Raw genomic sequence first — 17,189 nt, 5'->3', positions numbered from 1 at the left:
TTCTGAAAGTACAAACAAATCTCACATTTCACTGAAAGTCTCATTCACTAATAATTTTTCTTCTTCTTCTTCTTCTTCTTCTTCTTCTTCTTCTTCTTCTTCTTCTTCTACCGCTTATCCAGGGCCAGGTCGCAGGGGCAGCAGTCTAAGCAGGGATGCCCAGACTTCCCTCTCCCCAGACACTTCCTCCAGCTCTTCCGGGGGAATACCGAGGCGTTCCCAGGCCAGCCGAGAGACATTGTCCCTCCAGCATGTTCTAGGTCTTCCCCGGGGCCTCCTCTCAGTTGGACATGCCCGGAACACCTCCCCAGGGAGGCGTCCAGGAGGCATCCGAAACAGATGCCCGAGCCACCTCAGCTGACTCCTCTCGATGTGGAGGAGCAGCGGCTCTACTCTGAGCTCCTTCCGAGTGACTGAGCTCCTCACCCTATCTCTAAGGGAGCGCCCAGCCACCCTGCGGAGGAAACTCATTTCGGCCGCCTGTATCCGGGATCTCGTCCTTTCGGTCATGACCCAAAGCTCATGACCATAGGTGAGGGTAGGAACGTAGATCGACCGGTAAATAGAGAGCTTCGCCTTGTGGCCCCATACTCCCAGAGCACCCCCCACAGGTCACCACGAGGGACACAGATGAAAGCCTTCTCCAGATCCACAAAACACATGTGAACTGGTTGGGCAAACTCCCATTAACCCTCCAGCAACCTGGCGAGGGTATAGAGATGGTCCAGTGTTCCACCACCAGGACGAAACCCGCATTGTTCCTCCTGTCATATTTTCCTACCCTGTCGGATGTTATACGCCCACTTCCGGGCGGCAGCCATCTTGGCTGTGGCACTTCCGGGTTACATTATTTTATAATCCACTATATAAGCACGCGGTCTGCAAACACTCCTTGCCAGATTGTCTCATCGCGTTACCGATCGTGTATGCCTTTCCGGCCTGTAAGTTTCACTTTCATTTCCCGTGTTGGATTGCAGCCGGGTGTGTGTCAAACCGTGGATTTTCCCTTTTGTTATTTTTTGGGTTACTCAATTTTGCCTTTGTCGGCCAGAGACCCTTTTTTGTATTTTTGCTTATTTCGTTTGTGGATCAGTCCTATTTTTCTGACATTTTGGTGGGATTTATTTTTTGTTTTTCCTTCTGTGGACTTAAGGGCCTTGTTGGATTATTCATTTGTTTTCTTCAAGAATTTTTCCTGGACTCGCTCTTCTTGATTTTGTTTGTGGATTCTTCTCTTAGTCTCTTGTTGGAACATTTTGCTTGGCCTGTTTTTTCTGTGACTATTTATTTCTGTGTTGGATTATTCCCTGACATTATATACATTCCCTTATTAAATCTATTTTTTGTGGAAGTCGTATGTGTTCTGCATTTTTGGGTCCATACCCTCCTGCACCCTGACACCTCCTGAATCCGAGGTTCCCTGGCATAGACTTTTCCGGGGAGGCTGAGGAGTGTGATCCCCCTATAGTCTGTATAGGAACATGAATAGGAACTGTATAGGAACATGAATCTTCGCAGGAACGCAGGACAAAACCCTAAATCGGTTTTGTCCTGCGTTCTTGCGAAGATTCATGTTCCTATACAGTCCATACAGTATACATATGTGTTTTCCAGTGAGCACTAAATTCTGCTTAATTTCATCTTAGTTCCCTAGTTCATCTTAGTGTTATATGATAACCCTGACAACCACCACACAGGTGAAGCCAGCTGAAATGGAGTTAAATGGTCAGTGTGTTTCCTGGTTTCTCAGAGAAACCATTTTCAACCAATTACACTGATTTACAACTTAAGATCTTAGGCCAATGAAGATGTTTCTGTAATTATTAATAAGAGCATCTGCAGATAAAGGTAAGATGTTTACTGCTCCTTGTTGTTTTTTTCCCAACCCATTTTATAGTAATTTCTTGGGAGACTCTGATGACAGTGAAGAGGAAGGCGCTCCTAAAAAGAGAGCCAGGGGTCCAAGCAAACTCTTAACACAACCACCAGCTCCTGTTATCTCACCACCACCTTTTACCCCAAGTAGCGGCATAGCTGCTCCACCTCCACCCATTTCCCCGCCTCACTGTTCACAGAGACCAGCAGAAGAGCAAAACCCCTTCTGCAAGCAGGGTCTACAGCCCTACCTGGCAGGGGGAAGATTTGGATCAGACAGTATTGCCTGCTCTGGTGAGCAATACCTCATTGGATATACTGTAAGACTCAAATAGTGTTTATTTTGTTAGCTATTTTTGTATGTATTCTGTTTACTTTTTAGATTTGATCATATTTTGTCAACCTTATCCTGTTTTTATTTGGTTCTTTCTTTTTAGTCAACTAAATGTATGTGAATTTTATTCTAGTTTTATTCAATGAAAGTTTTATTTTGTCATGCTGTATAATGATAATCACTTAATCAATTTAGTTGAGCTTCTGTTTGTTCGATGATGAATGTTTATATGTGAATAAAAACCTAAATTAATTTATTTTAGGTTTCTATAAATATATAATTTCCATCTTCCCAAAGTGAATTATGCCTTAATGAGTTGACCAATGCATAATGAAATTTATTTATATATTACAAACATTTTTCTTTCTTTCTTTTTTTTTTTTTTTACAGCTGCAGAAGTCCACATAATGAGCTTGCTGGAAATAATAAAACAACAACAAGAGCAAATCATGTCTGAAGTAAATTATTAGACGAGCAAGTTGAACCCAGCAGGCCAAGACATGGAAATGCCTCATGGAAGTTTCCATTAACATCAATGGAAGAAGTGGAGAATTTTGAGTAGTGGATTAAAAAAAAATCCAGCAAATAATAAAACAAAGTTTAGTGTGGCAAGTTGTTTTTCCCATTAAGGGAAATATATAATATAATCCTATCTCATTAAGGTGTAAGTTTACAATACATTCTAGCATTTTCACAGTGTTTTACTGTTATAGTGCCCCTATTATGCTATTTTAATATTTCCTATTTTAATTTTGTTCAGAGTCGATTCATTCTTTTGGGAGACAATAACTTTATTTATCTTGGATTTACAATTTTGCAGAACGTTTACATTCACAAACAGCTACGTATGTTACACACTGCATGAGAGGGAATATTAAAAAGCCATAATAGGGGCACTTTAATAAAATTATGATCATTTTGTTTACAGTGCATGTTAACCTTGGGGTGTGAATAAAACATGTTGTTGTTGTTATTATTATTATTATTATTATCCTTTTAAGCAAAAAAATAATATATATATATATATATATATATATATAATCAGCCATTTTATAAATCTTTTGAATGGTCTGCCAGCCAATCAGAAAGTCATATTGTTATGCCTATAATAAATAACAGATTTTTATTAGATATTAGATGTCCTCCCTATTGGGGGCCATGACACCAAAGGTGTCACATGGAACCTGCTTTCCCGCATGTCCATGACGATGTTGGGAGGATGATCAATTGCAAGGGCATGAATGGGAAAAAAAATATCTGATGGAGTCCGAGAAGTTACTACTGTGTAAGTGAATGTAATAAATATTGTCTGGCTAAAAAAATATAAGAAAAAAAAAAAAATTATCCCTTACACTAGGTACATTATGTAATTTTTCTGTTTAAAACTTAAAACATTTATGTAAGGAACAAGTACATGAATCTATCGTCCAAAGTGTGTTTTTGTCTTATCCTGAATCACCTACAATACACCTATAAACACTTCTAATTATATATTCTGACTATTTTAGACAGCGTGGGATGCCAACCACTGCAGAGTATCCTTAACCTGAATGACTCGCTATAGAAATAAACAGAGAAGTAGCTCAGGCTACAATGTTCTACTGCAAGACGCACACGATTCTGTTTATTAACCGCTAGAGCGCCAAAAGTTACTTATGAATGTCAGATTGGACTGTACACTTTTGTTTTAAATGCAGTGGTTATGTTTATCCTTTAAAAAAACAACCTGGTAGTACCAATGTAATTACATGACATTTAGTGAAAATCTGCTTGTGTGTTACAGATGCTGTGAGAAAGAACCATGTCTCCTGCACCGCCACCGATGGGGAAATTACGAAGCATGTAATACAGTGGTTCAACCTGGCAGCAGATAGGGGAAGCTCAAGGAGCCGTCCCATTGTCAGCATCTTGACCCAAGAGTAGTGTTTTATTTTATGTTCTTTTTCATTTAGTGAAATGTTTTTCATTAAATAAAACTATGTTCTTGGTACAATTTTTGGTTGAATTTAATTTTTCTGTAATGTCTATTCAATATATACATGGATAAAACTATATTTATTTATAATAAATATTTATGGGGAAGTCATGGCCTAATGGTTAGAGAGTCTGACTCTTAACCCTAAGGTTGTGGGTTCAAGACTCGGTGCTCTTGAGCAAGGCACCGAACCCCCCAACTGCTCCCCGGATGTCGCAGCATAAATGGCTGCCCACTGCTCCGTGTGTGTGTGTGTGTGTGTGTGTGTGTGTGTGTGTGTGTGTGTGTGTGTGTGCGTGTGCACTGTTGTGTGTGTGCACTTTGGATGGGTTAAACGCAGAGAACAAATTCTGAGTATGGGTCAAGGATCACTTATTCTTATACAAAAAATAGTAAATAGGCTACATTTATTGTCTGTAATTACCTACTTTTTTATATAGTTTTTTGTTACTGGTTAAAAATGATGGTTTTCAAGTTTTGAATGATTTCATGTTTAATTAATATCAATAAAGACACACCACAGATTCAACATTATTTCATATTCTCCACATATTTCATATTTTTATATAGTTTTTATATAGTTTTCTTATATAGTTTATACTTTCTTATTATTTTATTCTTTCATTTTTTGCTTTTTTTTTTAAATACTTTTTTGATATTCTTTATTCTTATACCGGACAGTTGCATAAAGCATTTCACTGCATATCGTACCCTGTATGTATGTGTATGTGACAAATAAAATTTGATTTGATTTAATTTGATTCAAGTTTATAGAGCAATCCAGTCTATCTAATGTTGGTCAACCATTAGATTTAATAGATTTCTGTAGATAGTTTTAGGCAGAATACTAGTTTTGAATGAGGGATCTGAAAGGGTTGCAGACCAAATGACCCACTAATAAACGGGTCCAGATCGGATCTGGTCTGGATCCGCAATCTTTATCTGTTCCCGATTCGTTTCGCTGTGCAAGTGGACTCCGTTCCGGACCGTTTTGCTGATCCGTTCCGCAGCTTGTGATCCTCCGCGGAAGATCCGTTCCGGAGACAGTTTGCTATCCGGGTTTTGTCTCTTAACAACGTTATATCAACAGTTAACGCGTTAACTCTTGCACTTCTTCCACTGCAGACAGATTAAAAGCACTATGCTTTTCTGCAATAGTCACTAAATTGACCAGTAAGCAAATATTTCATAAGTTATCTGTAAAAATCACTTTATTCCTGGAGAAGATTTCCCGTTGCTTTCCTCTGCGTCTGTGCGCCACTTCGGGACAAGAGCGCATGCGCAAAGATTGCCTGGCTTCGTGGAGGTTTTACTTGTGATTGTCATTTTTTGCATTAGTTCATTAGATGACAAAACACTAAGTAAATATTACTTGGGCAGTTCCATTTGAAACTACTTATGTATTTAAGCACAATAAATGAAAACAAATTTAAAATGAAATCTTGTCAAATAGCGTCTTTACTCTGTTGAGCTACAATTTACTACACAGCAGGAATTCACTTTGTTATTGTCTCAGTCTCTTGTTTCACTCTGTTTCGATGTCATCAGAACGTTCTAGAAATTCAGCGCCTCCACTTCTTTCCATTTGTATTTAAAGTTCCGAGGACCGCCGAGTGCTTAAGAGTTTCTGTTTAAACTTGTGATCATGAGCGGAAACGAGGTTTCTACAGAAGGAGCTGAGATATCAGGTGTTTGTATATGATATAGTCAGATATCAGAAATAATCTCATCGCGTTTCTGTTGTGTTTTTATTTATTTTACACTCAGGAAGCCAGAAAACTCAGGAGAGCTGTTGCTAATGTGTTGATGGCAATTGTATTAAGTTCTTAATCTTTCTTTCTTTATTTAACAAATAATTTGTTAATGAAGATAGGTTAATGTGTTTGATAGCCGCCCTGCTAACTAGCGCTAGAGATCAACTTTCACAATCTAGTTAGCAATTGTCTAGTTGGATAAACACTATAGTTCAATAACAATGAGCTCCTATCTGTTGGTTACAAATCATTTAGCTGGGATGGAAGTCTGGATCAACCACAGAAACTTTCCCAGCAACCTGTGGCATTTGGTGACTGATCCTCAGATTTGTTCAATCTGCTGGGATGATACTGGGGAAGGAATACTGATCTGTCCGGAGGCCTTCAAAGCTGAAGTGCTATCTACAGCCAACAAGAAGATGAACAAGTACTTCAGAACGACAAATTTCATCAGTTTTGTTCGCCAGCTAAACCTGTATGGCTTCAGAAAAGTGTGCCCAGACTATAAGATCTCGTTGACGAAAGTCAGTTTTATACAGCACTTTTACAACCCGAACTTCAAACGGGCAAACCCAGAGCTTCTGGTCAACCTAAAGCGACTCACGCCTTCCAACAGGGCCAAGCTTGCCGCCGGGCCAGAAGTGTCCACACAGTCGTGTCCTTCCCATGATCCGATGCTGAATTCACCAGAGAGCTCTGCTGTGGTCGGTAAGTAGATGTGCAGAACAAACTATAATTTATTCTTTCATTTATATATTCATTCTTTTTTAGTAATCACTTTACTCTGGTCAGTTTCAAGGTGGCTACAGAGCCTATCAAAATAAAACTGGGTGCTCTGATTAAGATGCCAGTCCATCATATGTCCTATTCCTTGCATCTAACTACCTATGTGATTGTTTGTGTTCATTTTGTTGCAGAGAATCATTGCTGTATCCTGGGCTCCTTGGATTCAAACATGCCCTGCTCCCAACAAGAGGTTGCTTCTGATGCTCCTTGTGGCTATTATCCTGTGAAAGCTGAGAAACTTTTTAGTTTACGTACTAATCAAAAGGAATTGTCACTGCAAATTATTTTAGCCTGTGTAGCTACAATAAGGTTTGGTAGGAATGTAAAGGTAAAACATTAATGTGTGCTGTAACACAGAATTTTACCACTTATTGTCCAGGACCACTCATTTAGCCAAATCCTGCATACTGGCCCGGGCTCATTGGATTCAAACATGCCCTGCTCCCAGCAAGAAGTTGCCTCCGACGCTGATTCTGGCTGTTATCCTGTGAGAACTGAGAAACTTTTTTAGTTTACGTACAAATCAAAAGGAATTGTTACTTCAATTATTTTAGCCTGTGTAGCTCCAATAAGATTTGGTAAGAATGTAAAGGTAAAACATTAATGTGTGCTGTAACACAGAATTTTACCACTTATTGTCCAGGACCACTCATTTAGCCAAATCCTGCACACTGTCCAGAATCCAAAGTGGCAATCAGCTGATGCTTCAGATCCCAGGAAGAGTCACATGAACCTGGACACTGTATTCGATGTGGAAGATCAAATGGAGGTCAGGTTATACAGAAAGTATTATTATACAGTTATGTCAGATTAGATGGTTCCCCATCATTAACAGACCCTGTGCTAATAGTGTGTGTGTATCAAAATCAAATCAAATCAAATTTTATTTGTCACATACACATACATACAGGGTACGTCATGCAGTGAAATGCTTTTTGCAACAGTCCGGTATATAAGCATAAAAGAAAAAAATAAGAAATGCAATTTAGGATAAAAAATAAACCAAAACCAAAAGGAGATAAATAAAAAAAGTATAAACTATATTAAAAAAATATTAAAAAAATATGAAAATATACGTTGAGAAATAATGTATATACATATGCATAAATGTGTATGGTTTTTTTAAAGAATTGTCCTTAAAGTGTTCAGGTGCAGTATTGTGTGTAAATAGTGTACAGTACTGTATATAGTGCAAAAAGTGTACGGAGTGGCACCGTGCTGTGCAAGTTCAGGATTAAAGTGTCCTTAAAGTTTCCAGGTGCAGTATGGTGTGTAAATAGTGTATATAGTGTATAAAGAGGCACTGTGCTGTGCAAGTCCAGAGTTAAAGTGACAGTGACAGTCCAGAGTTGAAGTGTTCAGGCAAAGAAAGGTGTGTATGAAAACAGTGTAGATGGAGAGAGAGGTCCAGTACTAGATCCTCATTTAGACTCCGAATGGCCTGCAGGAAGAAGCTTCTCCTCATTCTCTCTGTGTTTGCTTTCAGGGAGCAGAAGCGTTTCCCTGAATGCAACAAAGAAAAGAGTCCATTGTTGGGATGGCTGAGATCTGTGTGTGTGTGTGTGTGTGTGTGTGTGTTTTCTCCTTATTCAGGCTGCTGCTTTCTTCACTCTGCTTACTGATGTCGACTTATGATGAAGACAATACCAATAACTCTTGCAGAGGCATTTATTATATTAAATGCAATGTGATATTTGTATGAATTTAACATTTGTAAATTAGTCTAATCATAACTATTGATATTTAAGAAGAACTATTCAAGTACAACATTATATGTATTGATCATTCTTTTTAGATTTTAATAGAAATTTAGTGGGACTTTGACAGGTAATATTTTAATGCAAATTTGACCTAGTTATACAATAGGAACGGTATTCTATTCTAACTATAAAGGTGTATGTATGAAACAATGCACAGAAATGTGAGCCCTGATGCATGAAATGTACTAAATGATTTATTCAACAAAGTAATTTATTTTTTGTAGCTTTTCTATACACTCATGTGGTAATGTTTGGAAATACGTTATGAATAACATTCTAATATTTATCAAATAATCTGAAACAAGAATCAATGCAGGAGAAAATTTAATATTTTGCCTAAGAATTATTTATAGGCTGATGGTGGTGTAGAACATGTATGAAGCTTTAAACAGTGCCATAGAGGTTTAACTTACAGACACTGGTCAGTCTTTACAAAGTGCTCTGAACGGACGTCATTTAAGATACTGTAGGACATGCAAGGTGTAACAGACAGCAGGCCTTGATGTAAATCTAGTTAAAAGGTGTAGTTCACATTAGTGATGATGTTTCTGATCTAATATCAGTGTGTATAATAAATCATAAAACACTGAGTTGTAGATGCTTTCAACTGTCCAGCTTAGTGAGTAGAATGCACAAAGATTGAATTTGTACTAGTAAAGGGATGTGATATAAGGTACAATGCTATTTCAGTAAAGACGGTAAACAGTAAATTAGAAGTACACCTGCACTACTACATGTTATTGCCAAAGCATTTACAGGTTTGTTATGAACAATTAAGAGTGGAGAGGTGTGATACAGCCTGACATGAAGCAGAAATACTGTACTAACAAACATATAGTTTATCATATAGTATCAGAACATCCTGAGGTGTTTTATTCTTCTTAACTCAAAGCCATATTTGTCAGCACTTCTTCCCACACGTCCTGGTTCGTGACGTCACTCCTGGGTCGGCGGCCATTTTGTATTTTTCCTTCTGAGGCGGCGGCTATTTTAGGTGACTAGTCACTATATAACAATATAATACATGTTTTTCCTAGTTTGAGTGTAAATCCTTTTAGTTTTAGAGTAAATGAGCATCCAGCTTCAAACAGAATCATGTCGGTTTGAATATCGGTGCATAAGAAGTGAGAGAAAGTTAGGATGAGGTTTTCAATCAGAAATGATTTAAAAAGTGAATAGCAATTAAGTAGAGTAAATAAATCAATAATTTAATCACATGACAGAATTTTAGAATAACCAAAACGACATAAATACAGATATAAAATGTTGCAGAAAAAATAAAAAGCATGTTAAAAATCGTCATCTGACTTTTTTTTTAGGATGTCAGAATATTTATTGAAAATTTACTGGACATTTTACATTTATAACTTTTTACATTTACTTTATAATAATAATAATAATAATAATAATAATAATAATAATAATAATAATAATAATAACAATAATAATAATAATAATGAGAAGAAGAAGAAGAAGAAGAAAGAAAGAAAGAAAAAAGAAAGACATAGATGTTTAATAGTGTTTAATGAGTGTGTTCCAACAAGATGGCAATACATTTTTCATACTAATGTTTACTAAAAGTGCCAATAATTCTAAAACTGACTGTGTATATACCTACTATAAATAGACACCTATTATATTGATTTTTTTAAACTGAAATATTTCACAGTAGCTTACAGTATTAGCATTTCACAGGCATTAACTGTGACATGTCAAATATAGTACAGTGTTGAGACTTTTATTGTGAAAATAGTGCCATCAGCGAAATCACAGGACGCGTCTGTGAGATTCCTCCCGCGCTGGCGCTATCTTTGAGTTCTCGCGTCTCTGCGGATTCAGTGGTAAGTTTTAAAATGTCCAAATTTGTCACTTAAATGACTGATTTTTTTTGTTTGTTTTTTTAAATATATGTGATAGTGCATGAAGTATCAGCCAAATTACGTTAGTTGTAGGTTTTGTTGTCACTCGTGTAGGTTGGAATGTAAAAAAGAAAGAAATGAACAGACGTTAACAGTTGACAGTGTTAAGTGTACTGTGAGACCATATTTTAAGCCTTATTTAAAAAAAATAAATAAATAAACATTATCTGTTAACTTAAGCTTTTCTTGGTGCTTACAACGTTTTCTCTTTCTTTACTGTAAGTTCTTCCCACAGCATCTTTTTGCGGTAAGTTAACCACTGGGGAATAAAGTGGTGAGGTAACATTATTCTGTAGACTGAATGTATATAAATTAGACATTATGGCTGTTATTATCAGCTAGAAAAATGAACGTTATATGTAGTGTCGTGGATTAAGGCAAAAGTAAATTTATTTCAAACTTGTGCCTTTAGCTGCGTGTGAGAGAGGTACAGAGCAGCCGCTTTCTGTCTCGTCAAATGAAAAATGAAGTGCGCATGTTTGAACATTTAAAAAGAAAAAAGAAAGAATAATAATTCTCACTGTCAGACTAAGCTAAACTCTAGTGCTTGCAAGTACACGAACGTTAGCCTACTGTGTTTTTTAGTTGAATGTAATTTATATGTTTATAATTATTGGCTTTTAATCATCTTGTTTGTATTGATGAGCAGTAGTGGGGTGGTGAGCTTTCTAAGTTACACAGGTCGTTCATTTTAGGGTTGACACCCTAGTTGTCTTGTCCCTTAGTTTTATACTTTAACTAATGTGTTTAAGATGTTTTTTTTAACTTTTAGGTTGTTCAGTTTAGTAACTTCCATGTGTGTGAACCAGGGGCGTAGCCAATGGCGAAAGTTTGATTTTGACATTGGTGGGGACATAATTTGACAATGGTGGGGACAACATTCCCCGTATTTTGTGCATAAAACTGTTGTTATAAGAATACTTTCTTACTCTCATACCGGTAGCCTGCATAATCACGTTGCATATTGCTTCATACAACGGAATCTAGCTGCAGCCGCCCTCAACACATTAGCGAGAAGACAAAGCCAATCAAACAGCGACGTGGGTTAGAGAGGCAGGACTCAAAAAATGGCAAAGGCCAATCATTTTAGAGAGGTGACTTACAGAGGCGGGACGACGACGACGACGACGACGACGAAATGTCTAGTGTTATTTATTTTTTTTTCTTCTTCTTTTTTTTTTCAGTTAACCCTTGTGTAAATGACAGGTTTTATTTTTAATCATTAATTTTTTTAATCATGCTTTATATGCGTTATGATTATATATGATTATAAAACAGAAAGAAAGAAATAGAACAGCTTGCCACTGGGACAGTACCCTTAAAATGACATCTTTAATGTCACTATTCGTCGTCCTCGTCTCTGTCGTGTACATACAGTGACACATACTTGATATTATGTAGAATTGGCAGAGTTAAGCATGCTGTAAAATCTCAGTTCAACATTATCTTTATTCTTATTTGAAGGGTTTTGATAAAACAAAAAAACGTTATAAAAGAGTTTATATAATGTTTGTCAAAGCAGCTTATAATCCTTTGAATTAAAACTTGCTAATTATTCAACAAGAGCAACAGGCAGAGTTACTAAACATTGTGCAACACAATTCGGACACCATATGCCAACTTGCACTGCTTGATATTTTTATAAAAAAAGGAGTGAAGCGTTTTTTTCCGGTTTGAGCTCATCGTAACCGAATGCTGGACCGCGGGTGCGACTTGAGCTACAGCACTTGGGGCGTGTGATGATGACGTGACAAGTGAGTGACTGATTGCCGTGAACGTCATGTATAGACCAGGGCTGCACGATTTAGGGAAAATGTTATATTGCGATTATTGAGGTCAATATTGAGATTGCGATATAATAAACAAATGGTGAGTCATGAGTTAACTTGCTTGGTTCTCAAGGAAAATGCACACTGATAATGCTGAAATTTGTATTTCTAAACTCAAAATAGCAACAACAACAAACAAATGCAAAACGTTTTCAAATTAAAATATAAAATAACACATTAATGCTGATTAATGAAAAGCCTAACATCAAAACTGTAGGTGTACAGTGCTGGGCAACATTTAAATATTTTAATCGCGATTAATCGCATGATTTTTCTGTGATTAATTGTGATTAATCGCAGCATGCGCAAAATTCAATAATGAAATCAAAAGTAGTGTATTATTTATTCTTTCAAAGTACTGCTGTATGAACAAAAGTGAAATAACATTTGGTTTGTCAAAACTTTAAACAAATAAAGTGCTTTTTTACAGCAGTTAAGAGTTAGAAGCAGTTAACACTTCTTGTAAATCTTAAGTTAAACATTAATTTAATCAAATTAAATATAACATTAACATATACATAAAACATTAAAACATTAATGTTTTATTACATAAAACATTAACATATAAATAAAAAAAAATTGTTCGGAAGCCTTCCTCCACTGTTTGTTTGGGTGGGTGATTTGCTGGCATCAACTGTGCAGTGGTTACAAATAGCTGTCCATGTAAATGTCCATTTAAGATTTCGGTAGGTTTTTCCATTTTTTCTGTACGCACCAGATATTTTCTGTTTTGCGCTGTAGCTCTCTTAGGCACACAACAAATGTTTGAGACACGTGATAACGCTCATCCCAAGCAGACAGTAGCCTACTGATAAACATCCCACCCCTGCTGTGACCCATGGTTTGTGTTGTTACAGTCGATTGTATTATTACAGTCTATCTATGTGTATTCAAACGCAGTGAGCAACGGACTTTCCAAATAAAAAGTACGTTAACGCATGATAAACTAATTGTCGGTGTTAATTAATTAATGCGTTAACATGATAAAAACGCATTAACTTGCCCAGCCCTAATATATATATATATATTTATAAGTAAATTTATAAGTAAATTGCCAACTTAAATGAAAGTTATACATGGTATTGCAAACACCATTAATGATGATATTACATGTAATTGTTAAACTTCATTCGCTTACATATACATCTGCCTAATTATTAATTTTGATTATGGTGTGATTGTGACGGGGGCATGGGAAGAGGTTTCAGGTTGGGGGTAAAGAGTTTTTTCTGTCACCACTTTTGAATAAGAAACAATATCATGGCTATAAAACTTGTCAAAACTCTGCGAATCACAAAAGTATCATTGAGAAGTTGAGAACACTCGTTTAAACAGTGGATACACTCCAACTTGACTGCACATCACATTTTTTACTTTATTGATACTGCTTTTAATCGTAATGTAAAGACCGGTCATCGGGACATAAGCTGTCATGTACAATAAAAGCGCCTGCGCAGCGACAGGAAATATCATTTAACACAAAAAGCCGCCTAGACGGTGAACTTGCGCTCAGGATTTTTTTTTTTTGAGCGGCGTGTGTACAAATTCTTTCTATCGCACAATTTTATTTCTTGATAACAGACCGCTGCTAATTATAACGCACCGTTGTCATGAAAAACAGAGCGTTGCCATGGACACCCAGGATTCTAACCATAGAGACGGAGCGCACTATTTTCTTTAGCGGAAGCAATACAATTGTTCCGCAGTTTCGTGTTGCAGCCACAGGCGTATGAGACCTGTAACGAGCAACAGTGCGAAGCCGCGAACTCTTTCCGAATATTTTTAAGTCGTAACAGCTGATTAAAAAGCAGAGACAATTGTAGACGGAAATGAAGAGAGATTTTATCTTACATTTTATTTTATACAAAACATTTTCGTCTTGTCTTTTTTCGTCAACAATAATGCATGTTAATTTAGTCTTAGTCAGCGTTTCTGGACAGTGGTGCAGTCTTGTCATCGTCTCGTCTTAGTCATAAAAAAAGATTGTTGATGAACATATTTCGTTTTGTCTCGTCTGACGAAAATAACACTACATATAACAGAGGTAGCATTTTTTCTGGCCACCAGTTCAGTGTCAGTCTGTTCAGCATCCAGTTCCGCACTGCACACCGGAAAAAGTCACAACATGGTCATACGCGCCACACGTGCCACTACCTAAACTGAAACTCACAGGTCTTTTTTTTTTTTATTATCGGATAGCTGTGTAGTGTATGAAATAGGCAATCGCTTTCAGAGAGAATGGGTTGTCATGTCCACACGCATTTATTTATTTCATAAAATCGCAGCATTTTGCGTCATATAATCGCACAGGCTTGATATCGCGATTGCGATATGATTAATCGTGCAGCACAAGTATAGCCTTCCTCTTATGTTAGCTTTCTGTTACTATCTCTTATGTTAACGGGTCGGTTTTGACCCGTGTCTTAAATCAGTCATAAGATAGCCTCAAAACAATAATTTATCATCTGATATGTTTCTTACCTCTTAGATACCCCTGGGCCTTTCTATTGACAGCATACTTTATATTTTCAATCACCATAAAATGGTGTAATTAACCTCAAGAGAATTTCATAAATAAATGAAAGTTTGTTATGTTACCAGACTATTACGGAGGGGTATTAGGACACATCTCTTAAATACATTTGTTTTATATATTTTTTATTTTAATATTATTAACTATAGTAACATATATGGTGTTACGGGTCAATTTTGACCCATATATTTTTACTTTACAAAAAGTCATTTTTTATAATAAAACATTAATACAAAAACAAAATGAAAAGCAGAACAAGTAATAACACAAAATGTAGATTTGCAAGGTCCAAAACACAACAACCAATCAAGCAAATCACAACAACCAATCAAGCAAATCAAACCAATAGAAATTCATTACTTAGTCTTTGTGTGCATAAACATGCATGAGTATGTGTGTTTAGATGCATGTGTGGCAAAAAGTGACACTTTTAGTGTGTTCTTTGCAGAGATATATTTTGCAGTAAAAGCACAATGTACTTGTCTTTCTGTCCTTATTGCTAGGGCAGACCTGACACCGCTTTCTTTTAGAAACAGGTGGCCTCAGTGGGGTTGTGGCTGTGCTGGATAAGGTTGAGACAGGGCTGGCGGAGGAGAATGCAGGCACTGATGCTCTTTGTGTTGCTGATGGCATGGATGGGGTGCTAGGTGAACTCTGTACCTGCCTGACCAAGGTTGCGGCAGCTGGGTCTCGGGGCACCCGTTCCCTTTGCTCAATGTGTGCCTTGACAAGGGAACTTCCTAGCTCCTCAAGAAACATTCTTCGCTTGTTTTTTTTGGTTGAGTTCCACCCTAGGTGAATGTGGGTCCATAACACAAATGCATTGTATGCAGACACATCTAGCATGTTATAAAACACAACCATTGGCCATCTCCTGGTCATTCGCTGGCAAGTGTAGGTGGAAGTCAGCTTGTCCAAGTTGTCCACTCCTCCTTTGTTTTTATTATAGTCCAGGATTAGTATGGGCTTTTTGTCACTTCCTGATGACACAGCTGCATCTTTGTGAAAAGTGGACATAAGTACAACATTCCGGTTTTTTTTTTGGACAATATGAAACAACAGTGGTGGTGTCTGTAAAAGCAAATTTCGAAGAAAGAGGAGCCCTGTGCTTCACCTGCAAAATTTCAGTGGGCAGCTCAGGTTTATTTTTTTTTATTGTTCCCACCATGGTAATTTTCCTTTTGAGAAGGTCTTGTCCAAGGTCATAGCTGGTAAAAAAATTGTCACATGTGATATTGTGACCACGCAGTCCAGTAGTCATATCAAGGACTACACGTTTTCCCTGCTTTTTCTCAGGGATGCCACTCGCAGGTTTGCCTGTGTAAATCTGTAGATTCCATGCATAGCTGGTTTTTGCATCACAGGCTGCCCAGATTTTTATGCCATATTTGCCTGGCTTTCTGGGCATGTACTGCCGGAAGGGGCATTTTCCACGGAAAGGAACAAAACGTTCATCTACTGTCACCTCTGGCCCTGGGTTGAACATCAGTGGAAGGAGCTGCACCCATCTCTCCCAGACATCCTTGATGGGAGCAAGCTTGTCAGATTTTGCTCTAGTATCTCTGTTGTCAAATCTGAGGACTCTTGATATCATTCGAAAGTTCTGAAGTGACATTGTTGCCCGGAAGATATTTCTGCCTGTCGACGCATCCCAGAGACTATCAGTAGCCTCATTGCTGGATCTGTACACTTCAGGCATTCCTCATCAATGTCATTCCACATGTCGCCATGGACTTTTTTCCCTTCAAGGTTTGTCATAGAAATTATGACTTTTTTTAGTGACAATGGCATAAACAGATCAAAACATGACTTGATGTCACTTACTCTCGTCACAGCAAACCTTGTGATTCCAGGGATCATTTTGATGACATTTGCAGCAGCTGCCCTGCCATGTAAGTCAGGAGGTACTGAGCTCCAATAGATGTTACCACTTTTGGATTTGAATATTTCAGCAGGAGCGGGAGCAGCTTCAGCATCGGAAACCACCCCATCAGACTCATCAGATGTGTCTGTGTCTTCCGGTTGATACTCTACATTATCTTCCTCCTCAGAAACCTGCTCATCCATATCACTATTCTGTTCAGTGTCCTCTACCTCATTTCCAGCAAAGATATGATCCAGAGCTTGGCTTGCTGTAAATCTTTTCATTTCGTATGCTGCAAAATGGAGATGTGTACTCTGCAAGTCACTAACTCTAAACTGAATTGGTCTTATGCATGCCTTGCATGTCTGGACATGTCCGTCTTTGTTTGTTTGTTTTGTTTGTTCAGGAAAGGTGACAAACAGGTGAAGAGAGAAGCCCCTAACTAAAGCTCACAGGTTTGAAAGAGAAGCTGGCTGTCAGTGGGCTGTTTGCTGACAGTATTAGTGAGCTGACAGTTTGTTTATGATTTCAGATTTGGCACTAATTATTGTATTACAATC

The 17,189-nt window shown here is 37.5% G+C and overlaps 1 protein-coding gene, 1 long non-coding RNA gene and 1 pseudogene across 8 annotated transcripts; 2 read left to right on the top strand and 1 right to left on the bottom strand.

Moving 5' to 3' along the window:
• The first annotated feature begins 832 nt into the window (after window positions 1–832).
• Window positions 833–4,160, top strand: LOC113651240. 3 transcript variants are annotated; one of them, XR_007139943.1, is made up of 4 exons: window positions 833–1,725; window positions 1,898–2,195; window positions 2,600–3,494; window positions 3,993–4,160. It is a non-coding gene; the product is annotated as an uncharacterized LOC113651240 (long non-coding RNA). The 3 variants fall into 3 exon arrangements; XR_007139942.1 differs by having other exon boundaries at window positions 1,898–2,169; window positions 3,993–4,156; XR_003442622.2 differs by having other exon boundaries at window positions 866–941; window positions 1,898–2,169; window positions 3,993–4,155.
• Window positions 4,161–5,712: 1,552 nt separating this feature from the next.
• On the top strand, window positions 5,713–9,784 carry LOC113651061 (heat shock factor protein 5-like). Of its 5 annotated transcripts, none has more exons than XM_047804892.1 (6): window positions 5,713–5,872; window positions 6,194–6,413; window positions 6,555–6,646; window positions 6,856–6,914; window positions 7,104–7,211; window positions 7,368–7,699. In XM_047804892.1, exons 1-6 carry the CDS (start codon window positions 5,830–5,832, stop codon window positions 7,536–7,538), a joined length of 693 nt encoding a protein of 230 aa, XP_047660848.1. In that variant the 5' UTR covers window positions 5,713–5,829; the 3' UTR covers window positions 7,539–7,699. The 5 variants fall into 5 exon arrangements, with proteins under 5 accessions (XP_047660848.1, XP_047660846.1, XP_027015492.1 ...); XM_027159691.2 differs by adding an exon at window positions 8,318–9,784 and having other exon boundaries at window positions 5,714–5,872; window positions 6,194–6,646; window positions 7,368–7,493; XM_027159692.2 differs by adding an exon at window positions 8,211–9,784 and having other exon boundaries at window positions 5,714–5,872; window positions 6,194–6,646; window positions 7,368–7,493.
• Window positions 9,785–14,315: 4,531 nt separating this feature from the next.
• On the bottom strand, window positions 14,316–16,926 carry LOC113651094 (annotated as a pseudogene).
• Between the last annotated feature and the right edge of the window lie 263 nt (window positions 16,927–17,189).

This window comes from Tachysurus fulvidraco, chromosome 2, assembly GCF_022655615.1.
Source record: "Tachysurus fulvidraco isolate hzauxx_2018 chromosome 2, HZAU_PFXX_2.0, whole genome shotgun sequence".
Lineage (NCBI taxonomy): Eukaryota > Metazoa > Chordata > Actinopteri > Siluriformes > Bagridae > Tachysurus > Tachysurus fulvidraco.
Note: the sequence above shows the minus strand (reverse complement) of the source record. Positions and strands in the feature narration are given on the sequence as shown.